Source organism: Teleopsis dalmanni, chromosome 2 (assembly GCF_002237135.1).
Source record: "Teleopsis dalmanni isolate 2A chromosome 2, ASM223713v2, whole genome shotgun sequence".
NCBI lineage: Eukaryota > Metazoa > Arthropoda > Insecta > Diptera > Diopsidae > Teleopsis > Teleopsis dalmanni.
In genome coordinates, this window is record NC_051847.1 from 81,068,539 (window position 1) to 81,093,823 (window position 25,285).

Here is a 25,285-nt window from a genome sequence, read left to right on the forward strand (position 1 = left end):
AATGACTGGAAGTCTTTCCTACGGATATACCATTGATACTCGGTACGACTGTTCCGGTAGATCCTCTCTAATTTTATCTCTTCACTGTATGTTGAATATTGCATGATGTTCTGCAGTGCCAATACATAATCTCTGAACAGTTCCCTGGGTTGTTGCAGGCGGGCTCGTATTTTGTCCTCTAATTGTTCAAAGTATCTTGGGGGCAAGAAGAATGCTAAAATATCTGCTTTGAATGATGGCCACTCGGTCCATCGCTTGTTGTTATTCCTGAACCAGATCAGTGCCTTGTCTTTTAGAACTTCAGGCATTAGCTTCGGTAATAAGTCCCGATGTATTCCGTACATATCTGCCAGTCCCTCGATCCGTTCTATAAATGGTAGTATTTCGTGTTCCCCTGAGTAGTGGCATTCCCATTTTCTGACTTGGTTGATGATTACAGGATATTCGGCCATGGTTAAACTTCCTCCCTTAGTTAACGAAGGACGTCTATTTTCAATGACTCCCGGTGATGAGCTTCTGATATGTAGTTTCGCGAGTTCCTGTAGCCTGGCGGTATCTTTCTCAGCTGCCTCTGAGTCCATGAACGTTGAAAGTTTTTTCCGAAGTTCCTCCAGTGAACCACTTGGATCTAATCCGAATTCGTCTGCGTAACTCACCAGTTCCTCCTTTTTAGCGAAGTAAATCCAAGATTTACCTCCTGATGTAAATCGTTTTGCGCTTGTCGAAGCGACTGCTGTTTTACGGCCTGCTTGTCCTGTCACTTCCTTGATTCCTGATGGTACCACCGTTGGTTTGTCTTCCATACTCAACTGAAGATGTTGGTCAGTTCTGTTCCCACTGTCCCTGCTCGGGCGCCAATTGTAACGAACCTTTCTGGCCGGGGTTTTACTCGCCGGATTCAAGGTTCAGTCCTACAATAAATTTATTTGATAGGAACAGTGGAATACGGTGGATGGTGACGTTGGTACGGTGATATGGTTTGAAGAAATGTGAATTTCTTCTCTATACAATGGATTTGACGTAGAAATGTTAATTTCGACGCCCCTGACAAAAGGTTTGAAGAAATGTGAATTTCTTCTTTATACAATGGATTTGGCGTAGAAATGTTAATTTCAGCGCCCCTGACAAAAGGTTTGAAGAAATGTGAATTTCTTCTCTATACAATGGATTTTGGCGTAGAAATGTTAATTTCGACGCCCCTGACAAAAGGTTTGAAGAAATGTGAATTTCTTCTTCATACAATGGATTTGGCGTAGAAATGTTAATTTCAGCGCCCCTGACAAAAGGTTTGAAGAAATGGGAATTTCTTCTCTATACAATGGATTTTGGCGTAGAAATGTTAATTTCGACGCCCCTGACAAAAGGTTTGAAGAAATGTGAATTTCTTCTTCATACAATGGATTTGGCGTAGAAATGTTAATTTCAGCGCCCCTGACAAAAGGTTTGAAGAAATGTGAATTTCTTCTCTATACAATGGATTTTGGCGTAGAAATGTTAATTTCGACGCCCCTGACAAAAGGTTTGAAGAAATGTGAATTTCTTCTTCATACAATGGATTTGGTATGGGTGCTAATACTCATGTGGTATTATCACCTTACCGCGTAATTTACTAACGAAAATTTGATTTCGTTATGAACAATAGAGTAATAGAAATTTATATTTCTATTACTATTAACGAAATGTTAATTTCGTTATTAATTATGATTTTTAATAGAAATGTGTATTTCTATTAAAAAATAAAAAAAAAATAAAAAAACAAAATAGAAATCGAGATGTAAATTTCGATTCTTGGTGTTTCAGCACATGTAATATAGAGCGACCTGTTCTTAGCTCGCTGTCTTGCTGAATCCCCGTCTACTCCGTTTGCTTTGCCTTTTATACTTGTGATGTGCGAAGCAAGCAGTATCTTTGTTCTTGTGATTTCAACGGTTCGTTGTTTACCAGTTTCTTTCTATTGTTGTTTGTTTTCTTGTTGTTTATTTTGTTTTTATTATATTTGTGTTGTTTGGTATTATTTGTGTAGTAAAATGTAGTTAGTGTAAATTTTATGTTACAGTGTTTTAATTTCTTTGCCAATGTCTATTTTTTGGGGCTAATTTCTTACTGACTTAACAGAGCTGTCATACTGCACAATTAAGGTCTTAGCTGATTTTAAAGACTTCTCAGGTTAGTTTACTTTCACTTGAATTGGAGAGTCGTTCCTTTTAAGGTTGTCTGTACGCTGACCACTGCGGTACTTTTGGGGTTCATTCTGGTCTGCATATGAACAATGCTATTCCGCTTTATTACAACAGGTCATTACGTGAACTGAACTGGACTTTGATGCACAAAGCCACCATTCCAATCTAACCAAACCTAAAAATGTAGAATAGGTAGAATACTTGTATTGTCACTATTTACAACTTATAATCATTCAGAGGAACCGATTTTTGTGTCACTTTCTCATTATTATAGAATGAAGTAATTATGATTTGTTATATAGAGATATCTCTCAGCTGAAAGGTACCGACAAAGTCTGTTTAGTGAGTTATCTTTTAACTAAAAGACACCGAGACAATTTGGATTGGTGTATTGTTATAAGTAACATTTCTACGAAATAGTAGAAATTGTTCTAATGAGCTCAGGGCTATTTAGATCCCTAAAAAACCTATTTATTCCGGAAGAATTATATAATATAGTAGCATCTTTCTTTACTTTACTAGCTAGCTTTACTTTACTTTCTATAAACATTTTCTATATCTCTTTAGTTTATCACACAGATTAGAAATATTTTGAACTGTCACTTGGGCTAGAGAACGATAGCTCTAGAGAACTATATTATTTAATGACAGAATCTTTCGTCTAGTCTAAACCTTAGGCATTTCAGAATATATTTGCATATTCAGTTTTTTTTAGACAATATTTCTGTTTATCTGAGTTTACTGGGTACATTTATTTTTTTTTTTAACAACTATATACTATACTTATTAATTTTTTTGTTTAATTTCAGCCATTTGGCACAAATAAAATCTTGGAAAAAAACTATTTGGTTTAAAGCTGGAGCCAGTGTTGCTGTTATTACACTATTTGGATTTTGTGTTTTTAAAACCTTGAGGGCATTCAATATAATTCGTTCTTAAGTCAACATTGTCATCATTTTTAATCTAAATTATGACTAAATTTTTATTTAGAACATTTTCATTGTTGTGAGCAAATTTTAATAAAGATTATTAAACAATTAAAGAAATTAATTTTTTTCACATTTATTACTTTTAATCGTCATTAACATTATTTCAAAATCTATTAATATAACGCTTAAAAGACCTATAGATGCTTTTGTTCATATTTTACAATAAAATCCGAGTCGAACTTATTTTAATATTTAATCAATAAGTAAAAAAAAACATTATTAACTATTTATTATATAAATACATATGCGTATACTATAAGACAAATTAATAGTATAAAATTCTAGAAATTTCGAAATATTTAAAACGCTCGTAGTACGTTATTATACAAAAATAAATTATATTATTTGATACTATATATGTTTATATAGACTTAATTATACATTTATAATATATAATACTACATATATAGAAGTAACACACATATTAATGCATTTCAAAGGGTTATTCACTAGTATAGATTACATATTTATTAATTGGAACATTATACTATTTTATTTTTAGAAAATTTTAAAAAAAAGAGATGTTAGGGACTTGTTTCACGCATTTCGTAAGTTTGGCAGTGTCATAAATATCACGATTTTCAAAGCCGTGTGGTTAATGTTTGTCATTTGTTCTATATTCATACAAAATCCATACAAAAATATGCTAATGTCGTTCGATAATTGTAAATGCAATTATAGTATATACATTTATATATTCACAATTGCACTTGAAAAATCAAATGCAATGTATATTCTATCTGAGCTTAAACTATAGTTCTATAAAGTCATCTGAATATCTGATTATTAGAATTCAACGGAACTCTTATTACAGTGGATCATCCAAGTGGTCATAAACAGCACATGGAGTAAAAGTTCTTTAGACACTAACTCGCGTTTCACCAGGAAAAGAAGAAGAACAAGGATATATATATTATAGTTTTTAGATTATATTATATATATTATACTAATATTATTATAGTATATATATTATATATCTTATACTAACATTATTATAACATATATATTATACTAATGTTATTATAGCATATATATTGTATATATTATACTTATATTATTATAGAATATATATTATAGTATGGGCTTCAAGAGGCAGAAGTGTGTGTCTCAATGGAGAAGTGATGCGAATATGCAGCCTAGCCTTCTCAGTAACCAACCTCACCTATACGTAGTGCATCCTATTCTCACATACAAGGCTCTGGCGACCGAACACAAGCGTTATAACAGTAAAACACCTAGCAGAGAGAAAACGCTCTAGCTACTAAACACCTATTTTATTCCCAGATGTGCAGGGGATCTGGTCCTCCAGGTTGGTAGTTGATCGCAAGGTCAGCAGCCTCGCATAGGAAAGAAAACACACGCTACGCAACCTTCTTTAAAAAATAAGGAGGGCAAATAAGAACTGTAGTGTCTGTAGACTGTGGTGCCCAATAAGAAGAAGAAGTTATATTATATGTTAGTATATCCTTGTCATTACATTTCATATGGTAATCATAATAATTTTCTTACAGAACACCCGGCACTGTTGTTAGCAGATGATCACCGAAATAAGACATAATAATAAGGCTTTATAAAGTGTGAAAGGAATTTCCATTTTTTAATTAAGGTACATGGGATATGTAACTAAATAACTTCTTAACACTTCTTAATTTCATAATTTCGGCATAAGCATTGTTTGTTTTTATGTAATAAATATCGTTGAAATATGATTGATTGTCATGTATATTAAAGAAAGAATATAAATTGATAAACTGAACTATAGCAAATACAGAATATTGGTTCATTTAAATTGAACCACCTTTATAGATTTATGTAAGCTATAAACAACTTGTGAATAACCCTTTGCGTGTTATATATAAGCGGATGAATAAATGTGTCCATTCAATTTTCGAATTCGAAAAAATTGGACATGCACTATGCATTCTATGTTACTATTAATAATTGCACCTTTTTGGTGCACTACGTTCTTATGTAGTTTTATTATGCTTTATATAAATATTAATTATTGCAATCTAATAATGAGTATGTTTGCCCAAAAGTATGGTTTGCTAATTGACAATTGTAAATTAAAAAAATAATTAATGTTAAAAGCTATAAACTATTTTTTCACAACAGCAACTGCCGCACCCGCTGCCGCAGCTGGTGACATACAGTTACCATCGGGATACCTTTTTTGAAATTGTGTTATTAATTCAGGGTCAACTAATCGAATACCATCAAGTTGATTGCCTAAAGTTATCCAATTAGGCTGTACATTATGTGGTCGACCAAATAATTCAATTTTTCTTGTACCAGGACTCAGACGCTCGATTATACCATAAATTTCATCAGGTTTATGTGATGTAGCACGTACTTCAGCTACTATAACATCACAATCTAGGCCACGATTAAGATTTTTCGGATTACCTTTCATTCCAACAAGACAATGTTCTTTACCATGATTAAGCCAATGACCTGTACGACCAGTACGTATAATACGTTGTAATTGATTCGTTTTCACCCAAATCAATTCATCAACACGTTCATATCTACAATAGTTAGTTTTAAGATATTAAGAATTTATATGTATAATTTGTTTTAAATACCCCCATAACTTAAGACACTCTCTACCCAGTTCCATAGCACGGCCAGTTACCCATAAGAAAATAAGGCCATCATCTTGCAATGCTGGAACACCCAATTGACGCATTTCATCATCTGACATAGTGCCTGAAAGAACATATAAATAAACTTATTTTTTATAATACTTTTACAGTTTATTTATTATTTCAACTATAAATGCATATAACATGTTACTCAACAAGTATTCGGTATAGCTAAGAAAAATTAAGATTCAAGACTGATACATTCATTCATTCATATTATAGCTACATTCATATAGCTATTCTTACTTTTTAAAGACTTCTGTGAATAAAAATTCAATAAATAATAAATATTATTACAATTATTTGCTTTTTTAAGGTAAATTTTTTACATGAAGCATATTTTTGCTGTATTCAAAAGGGCTGGAGATTTAGCCAGATCTGAAAACTACAGTGGGTGATGAACCCATTCTTTTAATCAGTGTTTTCATCGACTTGTTACTTGTTATTTTTGTACTTTCTATAAATGTTATATATATCAGACTAAGGACATGCTGTTATATATAAAAACTCCTTCATTGTACACCAACTTTTTTTAGTGTAAGAGTGATATCTGATCAAATGACGTTGCTTTCAAACAAAAACGTGATTAACTGTTAAATGTTTTCACTGTGTTCAAATTTTAATTGAAGGTTTGAAGGATAATTTACCTCATTAAGAGACTTCATATAAATGAGCTCATTATAAATAAATCATTATAAAAATAAATAAATAAATACTTTCGAAAAATTTACTTTAACATTTCCTTGCATTAAAGAGAGCCCATCGAATGCATTTGAATCTCGCATAATTATTTAAAAACTACATTATTGCAATGCTGCAACAAGTATAATACACACCATAAGGTAACTCCATGTGTATATCCCAAGGAGGATCCGCCATTACCACTGCAAACTTTCCTAAAACTGTCATATCTAAATATCTAAAAACAAAACAATAATCAATAAATTAAATGTATATGGTTAACTAAGTTCAAACCTCAAATCACATTGTATCCATTGCGGTGGATATAATGTTACACTGGGATCTATACTCCGTTTAATGCATAATTTAGTCTTAACATCTACTGGTTTATTAGTATTTATATTTGGTATTGTGTCCACTTCGTAATGTACATATCTAAAAGCAATATTATGTAGTAATTTTAAATAATTTTAATTAATGAAATACATTGTTTATAAGAGGTTACGTACTTGCAAGTTGCCATATGAAAGCAAGTATTAAGAAAACTACAGTCTCCTAAAGATTCATCAGTATGAGATTGTATGATTTTTTTAAAATGTAATTTTGTACATTTATCTGTAGTGTCAATACTTTCTTCAGTTTCAGCTTGTGTTTCTATTTCTGTTGTTTTAATACTCTCCGAAACAATTTCACCATCTTCTGCACCCGAATCAGCCGCTTTAATATCCACATCAGTATCAACTTTATCCTTTTTATCAGGGCACTTTTCTAATTCGTTATCCGATTTTTTTATTGATGGATCTGTGCTAGTACTTAAAGCGTCTATAATTGCACTTTTTATTTGGTCATCACCTGGTATTTCTACACTTGCATTATCCCTTTTCTTTTTGGCTGCCATTTCAGCTGTTGCTTGCTGTGCCTTTAGACACTCAACTTTAGTGCCATGAGGACAAAACTCCATTACTTGTGCACCACCATGACTCTTGAATTTTTCAGCTACCGAGCGCTCTTTAGCAGTAGGTTTTGTAAGCAATTCAAGTATTTCTTCACCTACTTGTTTACTTTGTTTCTCACGAGTTGAAGGCATAGATAGAAGAGACTAAAAACATAATCGTATTTTATCACATAACAACATAAATAAAAAGCTTACTTGCCATTATATCATCTGAGGCATCAGCTATGGACATTTCTTTACGTGAACCTACACTAGCATCTAAATTGCTTTCACTCTTCGAAATTTTTGGCGAATTCAAATCATCATTTTCATCATCATTTGAATGGACTGTAACAATTTTATAAAGATACAATATATCGTGTTTAATGACCTAAGAAAATACTTACATTTACGTTTCAGTTCATCCTTCATCACATAATTATCATTTATGTGTTCTTTGTACAAGTCGAGTATTTTATTTGCTTCTACTGCAATTACCTCACAACCAACCTCTTTACCAATAGTTACACTTTTAATGCTAATCACGCCTTGATTAGCTAACTTCGCAAGTATAAAGTTGACCATTTCCTTTGCTGGTACATTCACCAAAGAATTAGTTAATTTCTCAATTAATTGCGTTGATATTATTGGCAGTATTAAATTGCTTGAGGAGAGTATTTGTAGTAGTCCTTTCTCGACCTCATCTGTTTCTACTGAATTCAAGTTTAAAATTAAATTTTTGATTTAGATAGTGTAAAATATAAATAGTATGCTCACCTAATTCGGTTTTCAAAACCGGCGAGTCTTCTGTATCGTATTTCAGCTGATTGCTTGCTACTGTCAGCGAGGATGTTGCAGTAAGAATTCCATGGCGTTCTTTCTTCCTTTTTTCGAGCTTTTCTCGTAAAGTGTTCCGTTTTGTTTTGATTTTCTTGATATCGTCCCAAGCGTCCGCCATCAGAGAAAATAATTGATGTTTTTTTAATAAATATTAACCTTAAACGCTATTTACCAAACTCCGCCGTCTTTGATCGTATATTTGTAAACAATTCACAATCAACAAAATAGCATTGTCAATCTCTGCTTCTTTCAATAAGTTGCATGCACAATAGTATACGTATTCGAATTTATTACGTGAACGTTGATATAGGTTCTTGTCGTGTTTTATTTTTGTCGCATATGTACATATGCATATGTACTTAATTTCCAAGAATATACAAAATATTTCAGTATTGTATGGGGGAAGCACATATAAACAATTTGAAAAGGATCGTTTGCTAGCATTTTTAGTTTTTCTCGCATTCTTCTATTTAGTTTCTATAAGAAAATACACAATATAATTAACAATCGTTATAAATTAATTGTGTTTTGTCAGTTTAAAAAGTTGAGTTATACTACATTTCCACTACTTACTTAGTAAATCATATAGTAACACTGAGTTTTTTGCGTTTACACTGTCAAGAGTTACTAAAGAAATGAGAAAGAGCTTTTATGTGTCAAAAAGTTCTTGTTTTAGAGATTTTCTGTGTTTACATTAAACACATAGTAAGGAAGCAGATGATATTAAATGTTCTATTGTTAGAAGAAAATAAATTAGAAAATTTATATAAATTTCTGGTTAATGCAATTTACTCAGTAAATGAAGTTTACTAAGTACGTAGTGGAAACGTACTATTACGGCTGCGAAATTAGCCGTAAGTGTTTACACAGTCAAAAGTTGATTAATGCTATTAAAGAAGTATTGGTTTGGTAAATATAATTAACTTAGTATAGAATTTATAATACAAAAATGCAAAGCAAGCTCAGCTCCATTTAATTTGGAATTCTATTAACATTTATTAGCACATAAATTAGTTGTCATAGAGATGCGATTTTATTATTTCTTAATAAATTAGTTTTTTAGGTTTTTAAAGGTTATTGTTCAATAGTTTATTATTTATTTATTAATGAATAATTCATTTAATATTAAGAGTGAAAATATGTAAATTAGCGAGAAATATAATAAGTATTAATTCAATTCCTTTAAACACATAGTAAGTTAAACTCTACAATCCAGAAAAATATTACTATATGGTTCAGTGCTTTCGAGCATTTATGGTTTTTTATGGTAATTTTATATATGTTACATCCAACGTGGCATTAAGTTAGTTAGTTACAGTGGCAGTCCATTAGATAACTTCCATTCAATTAGCGGTTGTTTGCCGTTTTGCTACAACATTCCTTGTAAGAGCCCTAGTATAGAAGAGTAAAGACTTGATCCATCCCGTCGAATTTCAGTGTAGACAATTTATAGGTCTAATTATTTAAACAACCAAAATAGAATATATATATTTTACCACGCAGAAAAAAATTTTTTCAGAGTTTAATTTAAATTCAGTTCAGATTTATCCTAGGCTGTCCATTGACCATTGGACCATTTTTGATCCATACTTACTGATTTCCATAACTGAAGAATAAAAACTCAAATAACGACATATATATATTATTTTAGAATTTATTAATACAGTTAAATATTTTGATAAGGTCTAACTATTAAAATTGTTTAAGTACATATACATACATATATATATACATACATATATATATATATACATACATATATATATACATACATATATATATATACATACATATATATATACATACATATATATATTGAAATATTTATATAATATAATAAAGTGCAATTAATATTTGAAAATTGAACAACTATTTTAAAATATTTAATATAATAAAAATCATGTTGAAATAAAAAATTTTTAAATTAAAAAAACTCTGAATATTGAATAAAATTTCTCAACGTAATATTGAGTACATTAACATAAAAAATGAACACATAAACTCTGTTTAATAATTATTAATTATTACATTCTTAATATTATTAGAGTATTATAATGGTATAAGGGTCATTACTTTAATATTTACCCTTTTCTGCATTTAAACCAAAACAAAACAAATAAAAACGAGCCACATTGGAAAAATAGAGCATTCGTGAACTCGAGTTACGAACCGAGTAACTTTATAATCGAGTAACTTAATAAAATTGTAAAACAAAATGTGGTTTCTTGTTGCAACTTTCTACTATTACTATGCTAATTGGTTACCAAGTTTTTTACTCTAGATTGTGAATGCCATTAGTTTTACATTAACCCAAGATTACAGAAAGAGTTAATGCAAGTTGGCTAAACGAAAACGAGTATGCAAAAAATATTTCTCAGCTGTGCTAACTTAAAACGTTATTAGTCTTCAAGGTCTGAGTTCATTTGTTCAAATATATCATCTAACTCATCACGTTCATTTTTTATTCGTTGCATTTTTTTTGTTGCTTGCCGTTCTTTAATAACCTCTTGCAGTAAGTCATCATGAGTATCCGATATCTTCTTGTCAGAAAATTGTTGAACTACATTCAAATTTATGTTAGTAACATCTGGCTTTTGTTCAATAGTTGATTTTCTCATATTGGTGGACCAATTGTCATCATTATAGAATTCTAATTTTCAAGAAATCAAGTATTTAATTTTATCCATTTGTAGTATATTACGAATCTTACCCATATATTCGAAAGGTTCGTGTTCTGTTGTTGTACGTTCAGTGCTTAACGTTTCTAAGTTATTTTCATTCATTAAATTGAACCAGCTTAGGCTATCCTCATCAGAGCATTGTTCCTCTTTGATGGCAACATTTGAAGTACTTTGTGCAACAGCTAAATTAGAGAATATTTAAAGAAACTAAAATTGGGGGAATAATTGTTACCAACCTGTATTTTGCTGACTATCTGTTAACGATTTTTCGTTATGAATTACTGTTACGGTATTAGAATTGATTAACATATTACTTCTTAAAGTAGCCGAATCCTCCAATACATTGATTTTTGAATCGTGAACTATTGTGTTCTCTCCATTGGAAAGCGTAACTTTTTGTGAAATACTTTTATTTTTATCTGCTACATCATTTACTAATTTTGGTACTTTATTCGCTGGAGGGTCACGTGGATCTGAAGATGATATTGTACTTTTCGTTCTACGAAAACGTACTATTAAAGAACGAGATTCCATTGTGGTATTATAAAGCTTCATATATGCTTCTATAGCAGCATCTACACAATCAAAGCGTACAAATGCATATCGAGTACATTTAAAACGTTGAGCATATCCCAAGTCAATGCGTTGTGCATTGCTGACAATATTTTTTAATGTGTTTACTTGTAAAGTGTTAGGTAAGTTTCCCACATACAGTGAAAAAGGATCGATTTCTTCAGGACATGATTTCTTTGTATCATTTGGAGATTTAAGTTCTGCCGATACAAATCCATTACCAAAAGGTATTTTTGATATATTCTCTATAACATCTCTAATATTGGCGTTTTTCTCTAAACGTACTATGCAGCTCCTCGACACCGAAGGAAGTTGAAAGTGTACATGTGTAATATGTGTAGAATACTGTTTAACAATATCAGAACTCAACTCAGGATCGGGAAATCTTAATAATAGTGTTGTAAATTGATTATTTCTTGCTTCAAATTCTTCTTCTATGGCTAATGCTTTCAAAGCATCTTTAAGACTCCAATTTTTTCGATATTCATTATGTGAGATGGACACTCTCTTGCGTTTTTCATGGATTACACTTTTTGCTTTTACTAAAAATATATTTATTATTTTTTTATATACATGAAACTTATGTATTTGTTACCTTTTCTTTCCATTTTATTTTTATAACAATGTAATAGCTCCCACACAATAAGCAAAACAAACAAAAAAATAAACAAATAGTCAGCTGTGCGTTGTAATGTTGTGGGTACTTATGCAAACCAATTACTGAGTATAAATTATAAATAGTAATCGGTTTAGTATCAACAATTCTTAGGAGTATTCTTATTGATGTTTGTTGACACTTGTGTTAAAAGTAATAAAAATAACATATTAATGAAATAAATATATAGCATAATGTTTTCGAAACAAAAGACATTAAAGATTATAAGTGCTTTCATTAATAAAATAGCATGCTTAATAAAGTAACCATAACTTACTCTTCACATTCAACATCACTGACAGTGAATAGCAACTGTCATATGTTTCATTTAATAAAATATGCTGCCTCTACTTAGAATAAGATTATTTACTTGCTTAAAGCAAAATTTAAAAACAAGTCAGCTTATAACGAGACAAATCAGGTAAGAAATAATTTTATTAAAAAGTAATTTCATTAAATTGCTTGTGACTTTTTGCAGTACCTCCAAACAACTATTACAAAATGTGCGGTTTAAGCGTTTTGTGTCACCTGAAAAGGAACGCTTATATAAAATAAAGGACAGAATTCCTGAGGGTTATACCATAATATATCGCGCACCAATGGAATACTACATTATAGTAATAAAAGCCGCGTCCACATTAACTCTTACAGCGCTTTTCGGATTCATTTGTTATGATCTAGGAAACGATAAATCATCTGGAAAGGATGAGAAAGAATATATGACTCTAATGTTAGATGAAGACGATTACTGGTATTTCCTTGCTGGTATTATTGCGTTTAACTTTGCTTTACAATGGTTGACAACAAAGTATCCACTTCGAATATACAGGAATAAGGACAGGTATACAGTTTTTAAATAGTTTCCTTTAAAAGATTTTTGTTAAAATTTAATTTCAGCTATATTGCAATGTTTACTTCGCAAATACCAACCCGAAACGTACAGCATCAATTTCAAAGGGCTCGAGCAAATGGATCTGGACGTTCAATCAATCCTTGGGGGCATTTAATGTATAAATTAGATAATAAAAATGCTATATTATTAAATTATAATTTTAAAACACCGGCAGACTTCAATGCAATGATGGGACATCAATAAAACTATAATTGTTTTTTTAAAAAAGACTCTGAATTAAATAATTATAATTCATTTAATGAAGTCAATAACATAATTAAGGGGCGATCATTCATAATTTTTAGTTATGAATGATTACAGGTCATCATTAAATTTTTTATGTAAACAGCTTTGGTTTACATTGGTTATATTGCTAATTTTATTTATTAAATAATTTGTTTCAGTTTTTAAGAATTTAATATTTTAATTGCAATACACTTACATTTTTGTTTAATTTAATTTGTAATATTGGATATATTTTATTCGAAACAAAACGTTTCAGTTGAAAAAATATATATTTCTGATTATTTATTATTGCTATATAACAAATTTACATAAAATTTTTTAACAGTTATATATAAATGCTTTGTGGGAATACAATTCAGCATATTATTACAATTTAGAAGCGTTGGATTTACTCAATTCCATATCGACTGAAGGATTATTGACGAATTTGCGTACAGTATTGAATTTAGGATTGTTTTTATCCTGCATCAAATTGAAAATAAGGCTTTCACTAGTAGTAATAACACAACCAGCTTGACGAAGACGTTCGATGGCCAAATCACGATCTTGGTTTAAACGAGAACACAAACAATCAGCAACAACATAAACATTAATGTTTTGTTGTAGTAAATCAATAGCAGTTTGTTCAACGCATATATGTGACTAAAATAACAAATATCAGTTATATGAGTGTGACTTTTAAGTGATTCGTATTTACCTCCAAACCATAAAGTACAACGTCATTAGGATTTCCACCGAAAATTTCCTTCACTTTTGACTGCAACTCCGGTACAATCATGCTAAAACGCGTCTTACTAATTATGGCATTAGCATGGCTTACATCTAAGTCGGGCACAATTTTTCCCAGCTTTTCCGGATAGTGTTCAGTAACAATCAATGGCACTTCTAATTCTTTTCCAGCTCGTGTCTAATATACAAAATAAATAAAATATATTGATATATGGAAAATTGTAATCTTATAGCTACTTATAGATTTGATAAAAACAAATGTATAATAAGTTATCAGACAAAGGTCACTCACCAATTTATTTGCATTTTTTACCATATTGTCGAAAAGCGGCATACCGGGTCTAAATTTCTCCTGAATATCACATAGTAGAAATAGAGTTTTCTTGGGATTTAGAAAACGTAAGCGGTTGGCCATTTTTCAATTATATAATTTAATTTAATACGTATTGCGAGACCGTTTGTATTTATAAGCTGACACAAACAAAACAGTTCACTAATTATAATTATTTTACCACCTACCCCACACCGATTCCAGTTAATCTAACAAAAGCACAGCGCTGCATTTTCACGAAAAGCTTTTAAAGTTTAAAAACATTTTTAAAAATAAGTTCAACATATGAACTGATCGATGAGAGTAGAAATGATCGTTAATATATAATATATCTCGTATGTTAATATATGTATTATTTATTATTTTATATGTATTATTGTGTATATTATTTCTTATGTTAGAATTATAATAATTTATTGTTTTAATGACCAAAAAATTTTTAATAATAATTTTCTTTTTTACGGGCTAATTGGTCAATAGTTAAATAATAAACATTTTGAAGAATTTTTATTTGTTTTTAAAAGATTTTTTTAACCGATATTTCGACTACAATCTATAGTCATCATCAGGGTAGTATACAATTTTAATACAATGTAACAATATTTTAGTACATATCACAAAGAAAGAATTACAAAATACATTAACATCGAAATATGAATTATATACATAAGTATATGGTCATAGAAAACAATTATAGAATACTATGATAATAGATATAAAAATAACTATATATGTTATTTTATATATATGGATATATGGAGAGGTATATTTATCCTCTTACGGATTTGTTGAAGGTGTTTTTATACACCTGAGCACAGTGTTGTATGTCAGTTATATATGTAGTTCGTCTGGTGTCACTAAGAATTTGGAGGATGTATAGCATTTCCAAGTAAAAGCGTTTTTGTTGATTATTTCCTTGGTGTAAAACCTTTACGTTATCAAGGTCTTGCTCATGCTTTGGTATAATACAGTGTGTTGCCAGTGCCGTTTTTGACTTAAGATTATTTTTATATTTTACGCTGTGTTTATGTCCCGCCATACGCGTCTTTAACTTGTATCTTGTTGTACCAACATGTACTTGGTTTCATATGTTGGATACGTCACCTTTACATTTAATTTGATGAACCACATTGTGTTAATCCAAGGTATCTATTTTATAAAAAAATATAATGAATTATAAAACGTACCATATACTCACAGTAAAAACTTTTAAAACAGTCTTTGATGAAACTACCAGAGAACCGTCCGTTGAAAACGATGTAGTTTATTAGAAAAACTAAAACTGTAGATTAATGGTATTGCATGGTTAAGAAGGATGTTTGATGTAATTAAATATAAATAACGAACGTTCTAAATTTCATTTTAGACAACGACATCTATTATAATATAATATATAATTTTAAAATAGTGTAAATATATATATTAATATGAATGTACATTATAATAATAATTATAATTGTTGTAAATACGAAATAAAGAAGAGGAAAAATTAAAAAATATTAATATAACTAGTTTTTATCTTGATATAGATGACAATAAATATATAGCCATTATTTTTTTTTTTCAGTAGGTGGAAAGCATCGAAAGCCACAATGTGAGATTTGAACTTAGTGGGTTCAAGTCACTAAGTTCACCACCTCTTAGGAATTAATGGAAAAGATTTCCACAGCACTGAGGAAAATGCTTCATTCCAGTAATCAGATGAGGTCGTTTTTTTGACCGATATTTATTAGAGTAGAAAATAAAAATATGTAATGTAATTTTTAGTTAGTACACACGTCATTATTTATAACATCTAAGCGGTAATATCATTGTACTTGAATTATTACAATAAAAGGATACAATCCCAAATAAAGAAGAGGAAGAAAAATATATATTATACAGAGTATAGATATCGGTCTATTATGTAAAGATCGGATGGTTATACTTTAAAATCATTTTTAAGGGTTTTTATTCTATTATCATAACAATTACATTAAATTGTATAAATGTATTTATACGATATCTAATATTTGTATATTCTATCATTAATTAGTTTTCATTTTAGGTAGATATTGTTTTTTAGATGTTTTTCTTTTGTTCAAGGAGTGGTTTTCCATTCTCCACATATGCTGGTTCCATTTATTTCTTCTTTCCTACTCAACTCAAAGATAATCTCAATCTCGAATTTTTTCCAATTCTGCCGTTGCATATATTTAAGGTACGTTTACATTTTGCTATCATTCCGAAAAAATAATTCGACTGCCGTCTTACCTAATCTCTGATACGATTAATACATTATTAATCGTTATATCGCTGTTAAACTTATTGTTTGTTGGGTTGTGGGTATTAAAATTTACAACAGAGATTTTACTATATTTTAGATAAAAAAATCTAAAATATTAGATCTATTAAGATTTTTGTAACGCATTAAAGGAAACATCGTAGACCCCGTAAAGTATAAACATTAGAGAAACGCTGATACGTACTGAATCTCAAAACCTAAGAATGGTGATCATATACGAGATATGGTATTTACCTTAAACCTTTTAAAGTATAAGAATAAGGTCTTATTTTATTTTCAATGCGTTTCTTCACCGGATTGTAATAGTTAGGAATGATGATCATATATGAAAAATGGTACTAATTTTCAACTTTCCGAGTGCTACAATAAGGCTTTTATTATTTTTATTTCGCTGAAATAGAAAAGACTTCTAAATATACAAATCAAAAAGACATTGTATGTAGTTTTTAGTTATCAGGGAATTATATTCAAAATTAATTATATTACATATAATATACAGTGTTTTAAGCGTTGTCAAATTTCCAATAGGACAGTACCTAATGATGCTTCACATGACCGTCATCTTTTGAGGGATGTGCTTCAATATATTTTAATGCTTTCAAGATAGCTTCTGGTGTTGGTGGTGGTGTTGGCAATATATCGCCTTCTGGATGGAAACCATTCTCATCAGCCGTATAAGATACTTTTACTGGTACACCGTCCTTTGAGACAAAATGGAATTCGCCATGCACTTGATGCTCATCACCAGATTCATCTGCACCAATACCGTTTGTTATATCATAACCATATTCAAAATGTCCGTGACCATCGTCCTTTTTGTATTCCTTTGCATGTGCATGAGCGTCATCGTCGGCAAAGACAGCACCAATTAAAGCAAGTACCAGTAACTAAATTTTAAGACATTTGTTAAATAATTATTTTACTTTTAAATATTTATTTAAATTTACATATTTGAACATTTTGTTGTTGGTTGTTAATTATTGACTTGTTTATCCTAACTTTTGTCTTCAACTGATCCCATTCAATTGCGATATCGTTTTTATAGCATTCAGAGTGCAGGCGTTAGTTGTATCTGCTAAAATTCATCTGTGTAAGATTGTGTATATAATATTTAAAACCAGTCTTCCAAAAAATTGTTATTATTAAGTAAATAATAACAATAATAATATATTTTATATATAATAATTTTTACTTGTTTTTATGAATTGATCTTTTTGTTATTGTCAAATTATTTATCATTTAAAGCAATTATAAAATTTGATATATATATTAGTATATATATTTTATTCTACAAGAATTTGAATGAATACGCCGCTTATTGTTCTAAGAATTGCGCGGAATTATTAAAAAATTAAAATTATTTAGGTTTTACCCAGTTTTACAACTGTATTACGTACAGTGCTAAGATAGGTAAAGTGAACGGAGGTCGCATCGTTCTCAATTAGCTCGAACGCTGTATTGACTCCAAAATTCGTGTAATTTTGACAATTGGGCATTGACAACCCACAAAGCGTTTTAAAGCTGACTATACTTTAGCTTAATGGTTCATGTTTAACTCAATTCCTGAGTATATCTGGAGAGTGACACAATAGTAGTTCTGGTGTCTCTAATTGGTACGGCAGTATACTGTGAGAACTGATGTTATTTTATCACTTCTATCTTATTAGTGCAGACTTATCCAGAGGTTGCAGGCTTGAAGTATATAGGATACGTCATTTGATGTCAGATTAGACTAATTGCTATTTGTAAGTTGCAAAAATCACATATTATCACATATTAATCTTCGTCTGTGACTGACAGGACAGCAATTGATATTAGAGGATCCATTGAGAAGTCATCGAGTCTCGCTAGCATATTAACTTGCTCGATCCTTTCTATATTCGCATGACCGTGAAACTTAATTAGAGTTACTTTGAAGCTGCCATATAAGTTAACAATTTTTAAAGATGCCTATGAGTACAATAGATTTTAAAAAATACATTTTAATAAAATTGAAAAATTTGTTTTATTAGAATAAATAGTATTTTTCTCGTATATATTTTTTAAATATACATATTCTCATCTCCTTCTATTCACAGACTCTATATTTATTGTTTTATTGTGGTTAACTTATTATGATGAAATTGGCAATTTATTTAAGCTCGCTGGTTCATTCTGTTGCCATATAGCACAGCACATAAATTTATTTCGAATCCTTCATGAAGCTCAAGAAACTGGTTAAGGTGAAGTCTTGTCAATAGAGTAATGCAGTTACCCTGCTTAGTCAATTAATTTATATATATTGTTTAATTCATATATAGTAACAGATTTATTGATTTATATAAAAGAAATGCTAATACGCGCTTATTAAATAAATAAGTTCGGAAAAATGCTTGAAGCCACGACGAAATAGAATATTAGATCCCTATTATTTTGTCTAGGAAGTCTATGATATATGTAATATCATAGACTTTTGTCTATATATCCAATATGGAGGACAAAACCTGACTGAAACTATCCTTTTATCTTTTATAAAAGGTAAAGGTGCTTTGTTGACGTTCAACTTGTAGACATTTTCCTTTCTAAGCCCATTTCATTCCCTTTGTATTGCATTTAATATTAATACTATTTTCTATTTTGTTAAGTCTATTCCAACATGACCAGGTACTGAACAATCATCATTTAGTGTTGGCTTGCAAGTGGCTGTAACGCATCAAAATAATTCACTAGAATTTTCTTTAAGACTTACCGGGACCATAATATATTGATTGTCTGCGTATAAAGATACAGATATACCCATGGTGTTTAATCTACAGAAAGGTTGAAATGAATTTAGAATTTAAACAAAAAATAAATTGGTATTTAAATACAGCATAAATATGATAACTACAAGCACTAAATCTATTTAATTTAAAACATTTTAACTATAAAAACGGTTTGTATCAAAATAACTAAATTGTTTTCATTTCTCTCATGTTAATATCTAACAATGGTTCTAAAATGCCATTAAAGTATAAGTACAAAAATAACTTCATAATCCTAAATAATTAGTATATATACAAATACTATCTTAAAAGCTTATCTTAGTATCCATATAAAAGCATATATGATATAGATACTATACTGCAGACCAATCATATTGTATAAATATGTTCAACAACTCTATTACATTGTGTACCATTTATTTTGAATGGACCTAACAAGTTTATATTTATATAATATTATTTATAAGCATTGTGTAAAAATAATATATTAAGTTTGCTACAATGTTTGTAAATATTTAATGGAGACATCAGAGACTTTATTATGAATATATATTCCAAATCAGCCCATGAATTAATTTCAAGTTTTCTTGAGGTAAACGAATTAAACTTTTTTTTTTAATTCTTGTAAACCGACACCATATATTCTATAACTACCATGAATAGGTTGGAGTGACGGCTGTGTGTCCAAGAAAACCCACTTGAGCGCAAATAATGCCCCGTTGTGGTATCACAGGTTCGTACATAGACTAAAAGGTCAGTAAACGACCAACGGCAAAAAGCAACGATTCCTATTAGGTAAAGATGAGCCAACCTACAGGTTCTATGAATTTGGTTAAGTCTTCAATTTTGCAAGATGATAGTTCGGTCAGGTCACTAAGAAAAGAGGTCCTGAAGTTTATAGATTTTATCCCAGCTAGAGATTGGTACTGACACATGAGATGGAGCATAGATTTTCTTCTAATATTCAGAACCACAACTGCGACAAAAGTGATTTTAGAGTGGACTCTAAATATTATTATTATTATATTCGGGCAAAATTAAGTATATTCTGATTTTTATTCATTATTAGATTTATGGAAATGGTTAAAAATTGTATTGCGGTTGATTTTCAGTTCCTTATCGATGTTATAACTCATAATATGCCACTTTTTTGAATCTTAATCACACTTGCAACGACCATTTTTTATATAATTGGTTGACTTGGGCAAAAATCATTTTGACTACATCTGATTTCATTGTTTCAAAGTTATTTCATATCAAAGTCGGATGAACAAGAGAAGACTGTTTCCTGAACTCAATTAATTTTGAATTTCACTTATATCGGTTTAGATTTTCACTAAACAACTTCTCATTAATGAATTCTCTTCATTTTATAATTTACAAAATTATACTTTTCATCTTATTAAAAATGGAATTCATAGCTTCAAATTAGTATGTACATCGAAATAGGGTTTAATAAAACCAGAAATTTTGGAGTTCCACATTGAGTTCCTTAAAATTAAAAAAAAATATATCGGTTCGATTTCGATTTTTGTTTAGGGCCATAAAATATATTTTTTTGCGTTTCTTTTCAATTCAGAGTGACTTTACCTATATCATGAATTCTGCGTAGTGGGATAGCCTGGTTTGTGCTAACGATGGATATACTAGAAAATATTTTTGGTGAACTTTTTGCAGTGTACTTTTCATAGATTATATTGTCACGAAGTGACTTGTAACTGATTAAGTGTGATAAAATAAGTTTTTTTTGTCATTATTAAAATCATTTTATTCATTCTTTTATAAGATCATAGTAATTTAGTTAATATATGCAAATAGTTTTTAACTTTTAACTAATCCAAAATAAATCGCAATACCTTTTTTGCTTCAGTTTCGGTTTTCTAATGAAAATATCGGTTTCGGTTCGAAAATTGCATGGAAGCGATATAATCTAATAGGTCTGAATAATGTTTTATTGACGTTTTTTATATTTTAATTTTTTATAAATCAAAGCAATAATTTTTAAAACTGTTATCGATCAAATCTTGTATATTATATCTTTTATATAAAAATATAAATCAATTTTCTAATATAATCCGATAACCATTCATTATTAAATTCTGAAAAATTTTGTGTGCAGGGTATTTAAATTCCGACAAAGCCAAATATTATTTTTTTTCTTGTTTCATATAAATTTACTTTGTGTATATCAAAAACCGGGCCTATTAAAACTGTTTTTCTAAAGAATTTGTTAGCTTATTAATAAATGTGCTAATATATTTTAAAAACAATAAATACAAAAGAAAAAAAAAAACAAATATAAAAATCAATTTTGTTTATTGCTTTGTTTTAAAATTAAAAAATTAAATAAAAAAATTTATTTAAAAAAAATTATTTAAAAAAATTTATTTAGCACCTACAACGGGATGAAAGCCAGTAGAATCAGCTGTATAAGTAACTTTGATTTTTTCACCATTTTCGCCCAACAGATAGTATTCTCCATGAACTCCATTGACATTTCCCTCTGCTTTGATCTCAACACCATTGGAAATATCATGTCCATACTTGTAGTTTCCATTTCCATCGATTGAATTATAGGCCGATTTCACTTCAGCATGCAAATCATCTTCGTTGGCAAGAACGACAACTAAAAGCGTTAAAAATAAAAACTTTTTTTAAAAATTAATTTAAAATTGTTTATCATCTATAAATTGCAACGTTAAAGATATTTTTAAATTTCTTCTCAAACTTACATATTTAAACATATTTTATTGTGTATATATAAAATACAAGTACTAAGGTGTGGAGCAGACAACTTTCAACTACGGCTCTCAAAGTGTAGTATCGTTTTATATAGTGACGAGATATTTTAATTTGATTAGCTTAAAAATATTGCAGATAAATTTTATTCAATACTAGTTAGTGACTAACACAGTTTGATAGACTCGTTTGAAGATGTTTAAAATATTTGTAAAAAACTAGATTTTAAACTCCAAAATGATATATTTTAATCAATGGAGAATATTAGTACGTTGATACAAAACCTATAAATAAATAATAATTAAATATAATGATAGCGCGCTTTAATCCATAAGAGACACACATATTGGAGCCATTGGTATATCAATAAATAATTAATTAATTATTGAGGTTTACTAAATGAATACTTCTACAGTGATCAAGGGAGTTCAAAGAGTGATCACATAAGGGCTATTTGTTTTTAATTTGGCTAAAATAAAATTATATAAGATGGATATTCTCATGTATAATTGAATAACATATAAATACAATTTAAGAATAATAATATTTTGTCCATTTTTTCATATAAGTCTCCTGTCAGTTTAAAAATAACACGAATAATAATAAACCATAAATAAGTTGATTTTATGGCACTGACATCACAGAGATAAACATTTTATTTGGTCAAAACAGAACGAGAAGTTAAAAAAACACGCAAAATTTTAATTTTTAATAATTTTCTTTATTATCGCCTTCAAAGTTCTCTCCTCCTGCGGCAATAATTGCATGCCAACGCTTGATCCAATTTTTCATACAAGTTTTATAGGCCGCCGAAGGTATGGCCTTTAGTTCACGCAGCGAATTCACTTTTACGGCCTCTATGGTCTCAAAACGCGATCCTCGCAATGGCAATTTGAGTCGGGAGAAGAGGAAAAAGTCATACAGGGATATATTTGGAGTACGGTGCTTGGTTGATGATATTGGTGGAGTTTTTAGACTAAAACTGCGACACAACCAACGCTGTGTGAGCCGGTGTGTTATCGTGGTGTAAAATCCATGAGTTTTTCTTCCATAAATCTGGCTTCTTATTGCGAATGGCCTCACGCAAACGACGCATAACGGCCAAATAATACTCTTTATTGAGCGTTTGACCGTCCGGAAGGAATTTATAGTGCACCATACCACGCATATCGAAAAAAACAGTCAGTATAACCTTGATTTTGGACCGACTTTGGGAAATGAGAAAGCCGATGAACTAGCCAGAAAAGAGGCGGTCTCATATTATATTGGATTACAACCAATATGCGATCCTTCATGGAGCTTTTGCAAACTTAAAATTAATAAATGGCTGGAAAGAGCAACTTAGACTGCTTGGGATAATGTAAATGCCTACAGACAAGCTAATGAATTAATGCCGAATCGAACAAAATCCAGTACTAGGGAGCTATTTATGCTGAACAGAAAAGGCATCCGGCTTTTCACTGGACATTGCGGAGTAAAAAAGCATCTATCGATACTAGGAATTACAAGAGACAATAGCTGTAGACTTTGTCACAAAGAAGAACAAACAGCAGAAATCATTCTGTTTCACTGTGATAGTTTCGCCAGACATACTATCCAATTATAAGGGCATTAGGCAACATCTCTCCAAAGGACATAATGGAAAATTTAACTGCTACTCGCCTATGGAACTAAAGTGGATTTGTCACGAAAAACCGCAAAGGATGAAGTGACATGGTGACAAGTTCCCAATCCTTTCAAAATCTAATCTCATCTAATATAGTGTACTGAGTGTTTGTGTTTAATTAGATTAAACAATTGATTTAAAACTTGAATTCTTTACAAAAGATTACGCGCTATATATTTTTGGATGGATCGTAAGGAAATAGCTTAGCAAAACAAGTAAATTCATTTATTTTCGTTTACTCTTATTTAATATTTAAAAAAAAACGATATATCAAAGCCTTACATCAAATTTGCTAAAGATGCAAGAGCGGCGGAATAGTCATCTCACAATCATTGTTATAAGTCCATAAATACCAATAGATTAAAAATAATATACCCACAATTACGCATCCATCAACAATATAGTTTTGATTTCATATAGGACATACAAAACTTTCAGAGGACTACTTTTTGGCTAGTTACGGACCTTTTTAATATCCATTTTGCAATAGCCCGTCATAGGTCATATTGTTCTATTTTTAAATCTATTATACCAGCCTATTTAGAGATGGAATCATTAATAAAGTTGTTGTATTACAATATATATATTGTACTAGTCAAGATATATTCATAAAGTTAAAATTATTCTGTAGAGTCTCGTTATATTTCTGCATACCGGTTTACCGATACCGGTTTATATTACCCCAGAGATCATTAGGAGAAGTACCTTCCTCTACTTGCTGCTACTTGCCAATAATAGATAGAAAGCACTTAAGTCATGTGCAACTTCTAGTTTAACATGGCCCACCTATAATAAAAATATCCTTGAAACTCATCAAAAGAGACCGCGTGAACATTGTAAGACTAACTGCAGTTCTTTCTGGTCATTTGTGTATAGGAACCCATGCAGAGAAACTGCGCATACCCCATAACCCTCACTGTAGAAATTGTGAAAACTCGCAGAAGAAAGAAACAATAATACATTTTCTCTGTGAATGCCCGGCGTTGATGTCCAGAAGTTCTAGGCTCTTAGGAAGAAACTTCTTTGATAGTTTATCAGACTGTTCATCGGTGAAGACGAAAGACCTATTAAATTATCTAAATTCGGCGGGATGGATTTAGTCTTTACTATTCTATATTAGCGGTTCTTGCGAGGAATGTGGTAGCAAAACGGCGAAGAATCGCTAATTGAGGTACATGGTAGTTATCTAATGGCCTGCCACTGCAACCATCCAACCAATGCTTTATAGTAGAAATATAATATTTTGACATATACGAGTATTATTTGATGATTATAATTTCCATGTGTGTGGTTTTTATACAATCTTTTGCGGTTTCGATGGCCACTGATTGATGAGCTATTTTTTCTTTAAGTTGGTTTTTTTATGTTGTGAATAATTTCACTGTTTCACTTTCATTTTCAACAATTAATACTTGAAATTTATATTCTAAATTTGAAATTAAATTTTTTAATTTTTTGTTTCAAAAACTATTAATT

At 30.1% G+C, this 25,285-nt stretch overlaps 7 protein-coding genes across 9 annotated transcripts in view; 1 reads left to right on the forward strand and 6 right to left on the reverse strand.

Moving 5' to 3' along the window:
• Window positions 1–25,285, reverse strand: part of LOC119677884 (mucin-19) — a 450,187-nt gene that overhangs the window by 297,847 nt on the left and 127,055 nt on the right. The gene's annotated exons all lie outside the window — the stretch shown is intronic.
• On the reverse strand, window positions 4,858–8,489 carry LOC119677885 (N6-adenosine-methyltransferase MT-A70-like protein). 2 transcript variants are annotated; one of them, XM_038089447.1, is made up of 8 exons: window positions 8,207–8,489; window positions 7,837–8,139; window positions 7,650–7,777; window positions 7,005–7,594; window positions 6,790–6,930; window positions 6,651–6,733; window positions 5,755–5,878; window positions 4,858–5,697 (listed from the first exon to the last, which is right to left on the reverse strand). In XM_038089447.1, exons 1-8 carry the CDS (start codon window positions 8,385–8,387, stop codon window positions 5,268–5,270), a joined length of 1,980 nt encoding a protein of 659 aa, XP_037945375.1. In that variant the 5' UTR covers window positions 8,388–8,489; the 3' UTR covers window positions 4,858–5,267. The 2 variants fall into 2 exon arrangements, with proteins under 2 accessions (XP_037945375.1, XP_037945373.1); XM_038089445.1 differs by having other exon boundaries at window positions 7,837–8,142; window positions 8,207–8,488.
• Window positions 10,309–12,151, reverse strand: LOC119677886. Its single transcript, XM_038089448.1, has 4 exons — window positions 12,119–12,151; window positions 11,187–12,065; window positions 10,980–11,132; window positions 10,309–10,919 (listed from the first exon to the last, which is right to left on the reverse strand). The coding sequence occupies exons 1-4, from the start codon at window positions 12,129–12,131 to the stop codon at window positions 10,669–10,671; spliced, it is 1,296 nt and encodes a 431-aa protein (XP_037945376.1). The 5' UTR covers window positions 12,132–12,151; the 3' UTR covers window positions 10,309–10,668.
• Window positions 12,461–13,298, forward strand: LOC119677887. The gene is made up of 3 exons (XM_038089449.1): window positions 12,461–12,599; window positions 12,657–13,019; window positions 13,076–13,298. Exons 1-3 carry the CDS (start codon window positions 12,517–12,519, stop codon window positions 13,272–13,274), a joined length of 645 nt encoding a protein of 214 aa, XP_037945377.1. The 5' UTR covers window positions 12,461–12,516; the 3' UTR covers window positions 13,275–13,298.
• LOC119677888 (isochorismatase domain-containing protein 1) lies at window positions 13,594–14,578 on the reverse strand. The gene is made up of 3 exons (XM_038089450.1): window positions 14,338–14,578; window positions 14,014–14,223; window positions 13,594–13,958 (listed from the first exon to the last, which is right to left on the reverse strand). The coding sequence occupies exons 1-3, from the start codon at window positions 14,458–14,460 to the stop codon at window positions 13,683–13,685; spliced, it is 609 nt and encodes a 202-aa protein (XP_037945378.1). The 5' UTR covers window positions 14,461–14,578; the 3' UTR covers window positions 13,594–13,682.
• Window positions 17,101–17,715, reverse strand: LOC119677889 (larval cuticle protein 4-like). The gene is made up of 2 exons (XM_038089451.1): window positions 17,608–17,715; window positions 17,101–17,547 (listed from the first exon to the last, which is right to left on the reverse strand). Exons 1-2 carry the CDS (start codon window positions 17,617–17,619, stop codon window positions 17,197–17,199), a joined length of 363 nt encoding a protein of 120 aa, XP_037945379.1. The 5' UTR covers window positions 17,620–17,715; the 3' UTR covers window positions 17,101–17,196.
• On the reverse strand, window positions 21,732–22,201 carry LOC119677890 (pupal cuticle protein Edg-78E-like). The gene is made up of 2 exons (XM_038089452.1): window positions 22,137–22,201; window positions 21,732–22,052 (listed from the first exon to the last, which is right to left on the reverse strand). The coding sequence occupies exons 1-2, from the start codon at window positions 22,146–22,148 to the stop codon at window positions 21,789–21,791; spliced, it is 276 nt and encodes a 91-aa protein (XP_037945380.1). The 5' UTR covers window positions 22,149–22,201; the 3' UTR covers window positions 21,732–21,788.

Coding starts and splice junctions, on each gene's coding strand:
- LOC119677887 (XM_038089449.1), top strand. CDS start 12,517: ATGCTGCCTCTACTTAGAATAAGATTATTTACTTGCTTAAAGCAAAAT. Junction 12,600..12,656: donor CTTATAACGAGACAAATCAG/GTAAGAAATAAT, acceptor GACTTTTTGCAG/TACCTCCAAACAACTATTAC. Junction 13,020..13,075: donor ATATACAGGAATAAGGACAG/GTATACAGTTTT, acceptor ATTTAATTTCAG/CTATATTGCAATGTTTACTT.
- LOC119677888 (XM_038089450.1), bottom strand. CDS start 14,460: ATGGCCAACCGCTTACGTTTTCTAAATCCCAAGAAAACTCTATTTCTA. Junction 14,224..14,337: donor TAAAAAATGCAAATAAATTG/GTGAGTGACCTT, acceptor TTTGTATATTAG/ACACGAGCTGGAAAAGAATT. Junction 13,959..14,013: donor TTGTACTTTATGGTTTGGAG/GTAAATACGAAT, acceptor TTGTTATTTTAG/TCACATATATGCGTTGAACA.
- LOC119677886 (XM_038089448.1), bottom strand. Junction 11,133..11,186: donor AGATAGTCAGCAAAATACAG/GTTGGTAACAAT, acceptor TCTCTAATTTAG/CTGTTGCACAAAGTACTTCA. Junction 10,920..10,979: donor CGAACCTTTCGAATATATGG/GTAAGATTCGTA, acceptor CTTGAAAATTAG/AATTCTATAATGATGACAAT.
- LOC119677885 (XM_038089445.1), bottom strand. CDS start 8,387: ATGGCGGACGCTTGGGACGATATCAAGAAAATCAAAACAAAACGGAAC. Junction 7,778..7,836: donor GGATGAACTGAAACGTAAAT/GTAAGTATTTTC, acceptor AAATTGTTACAG/TCCATTCAAATGATGATGAA. Junction 5,698..5,754: donor GAGTGTCTTAAGTTATGGGG/GTATTTAAAACA, acceptor TAACTATTGTAG/ATATGAACGTGTTGATGAAT.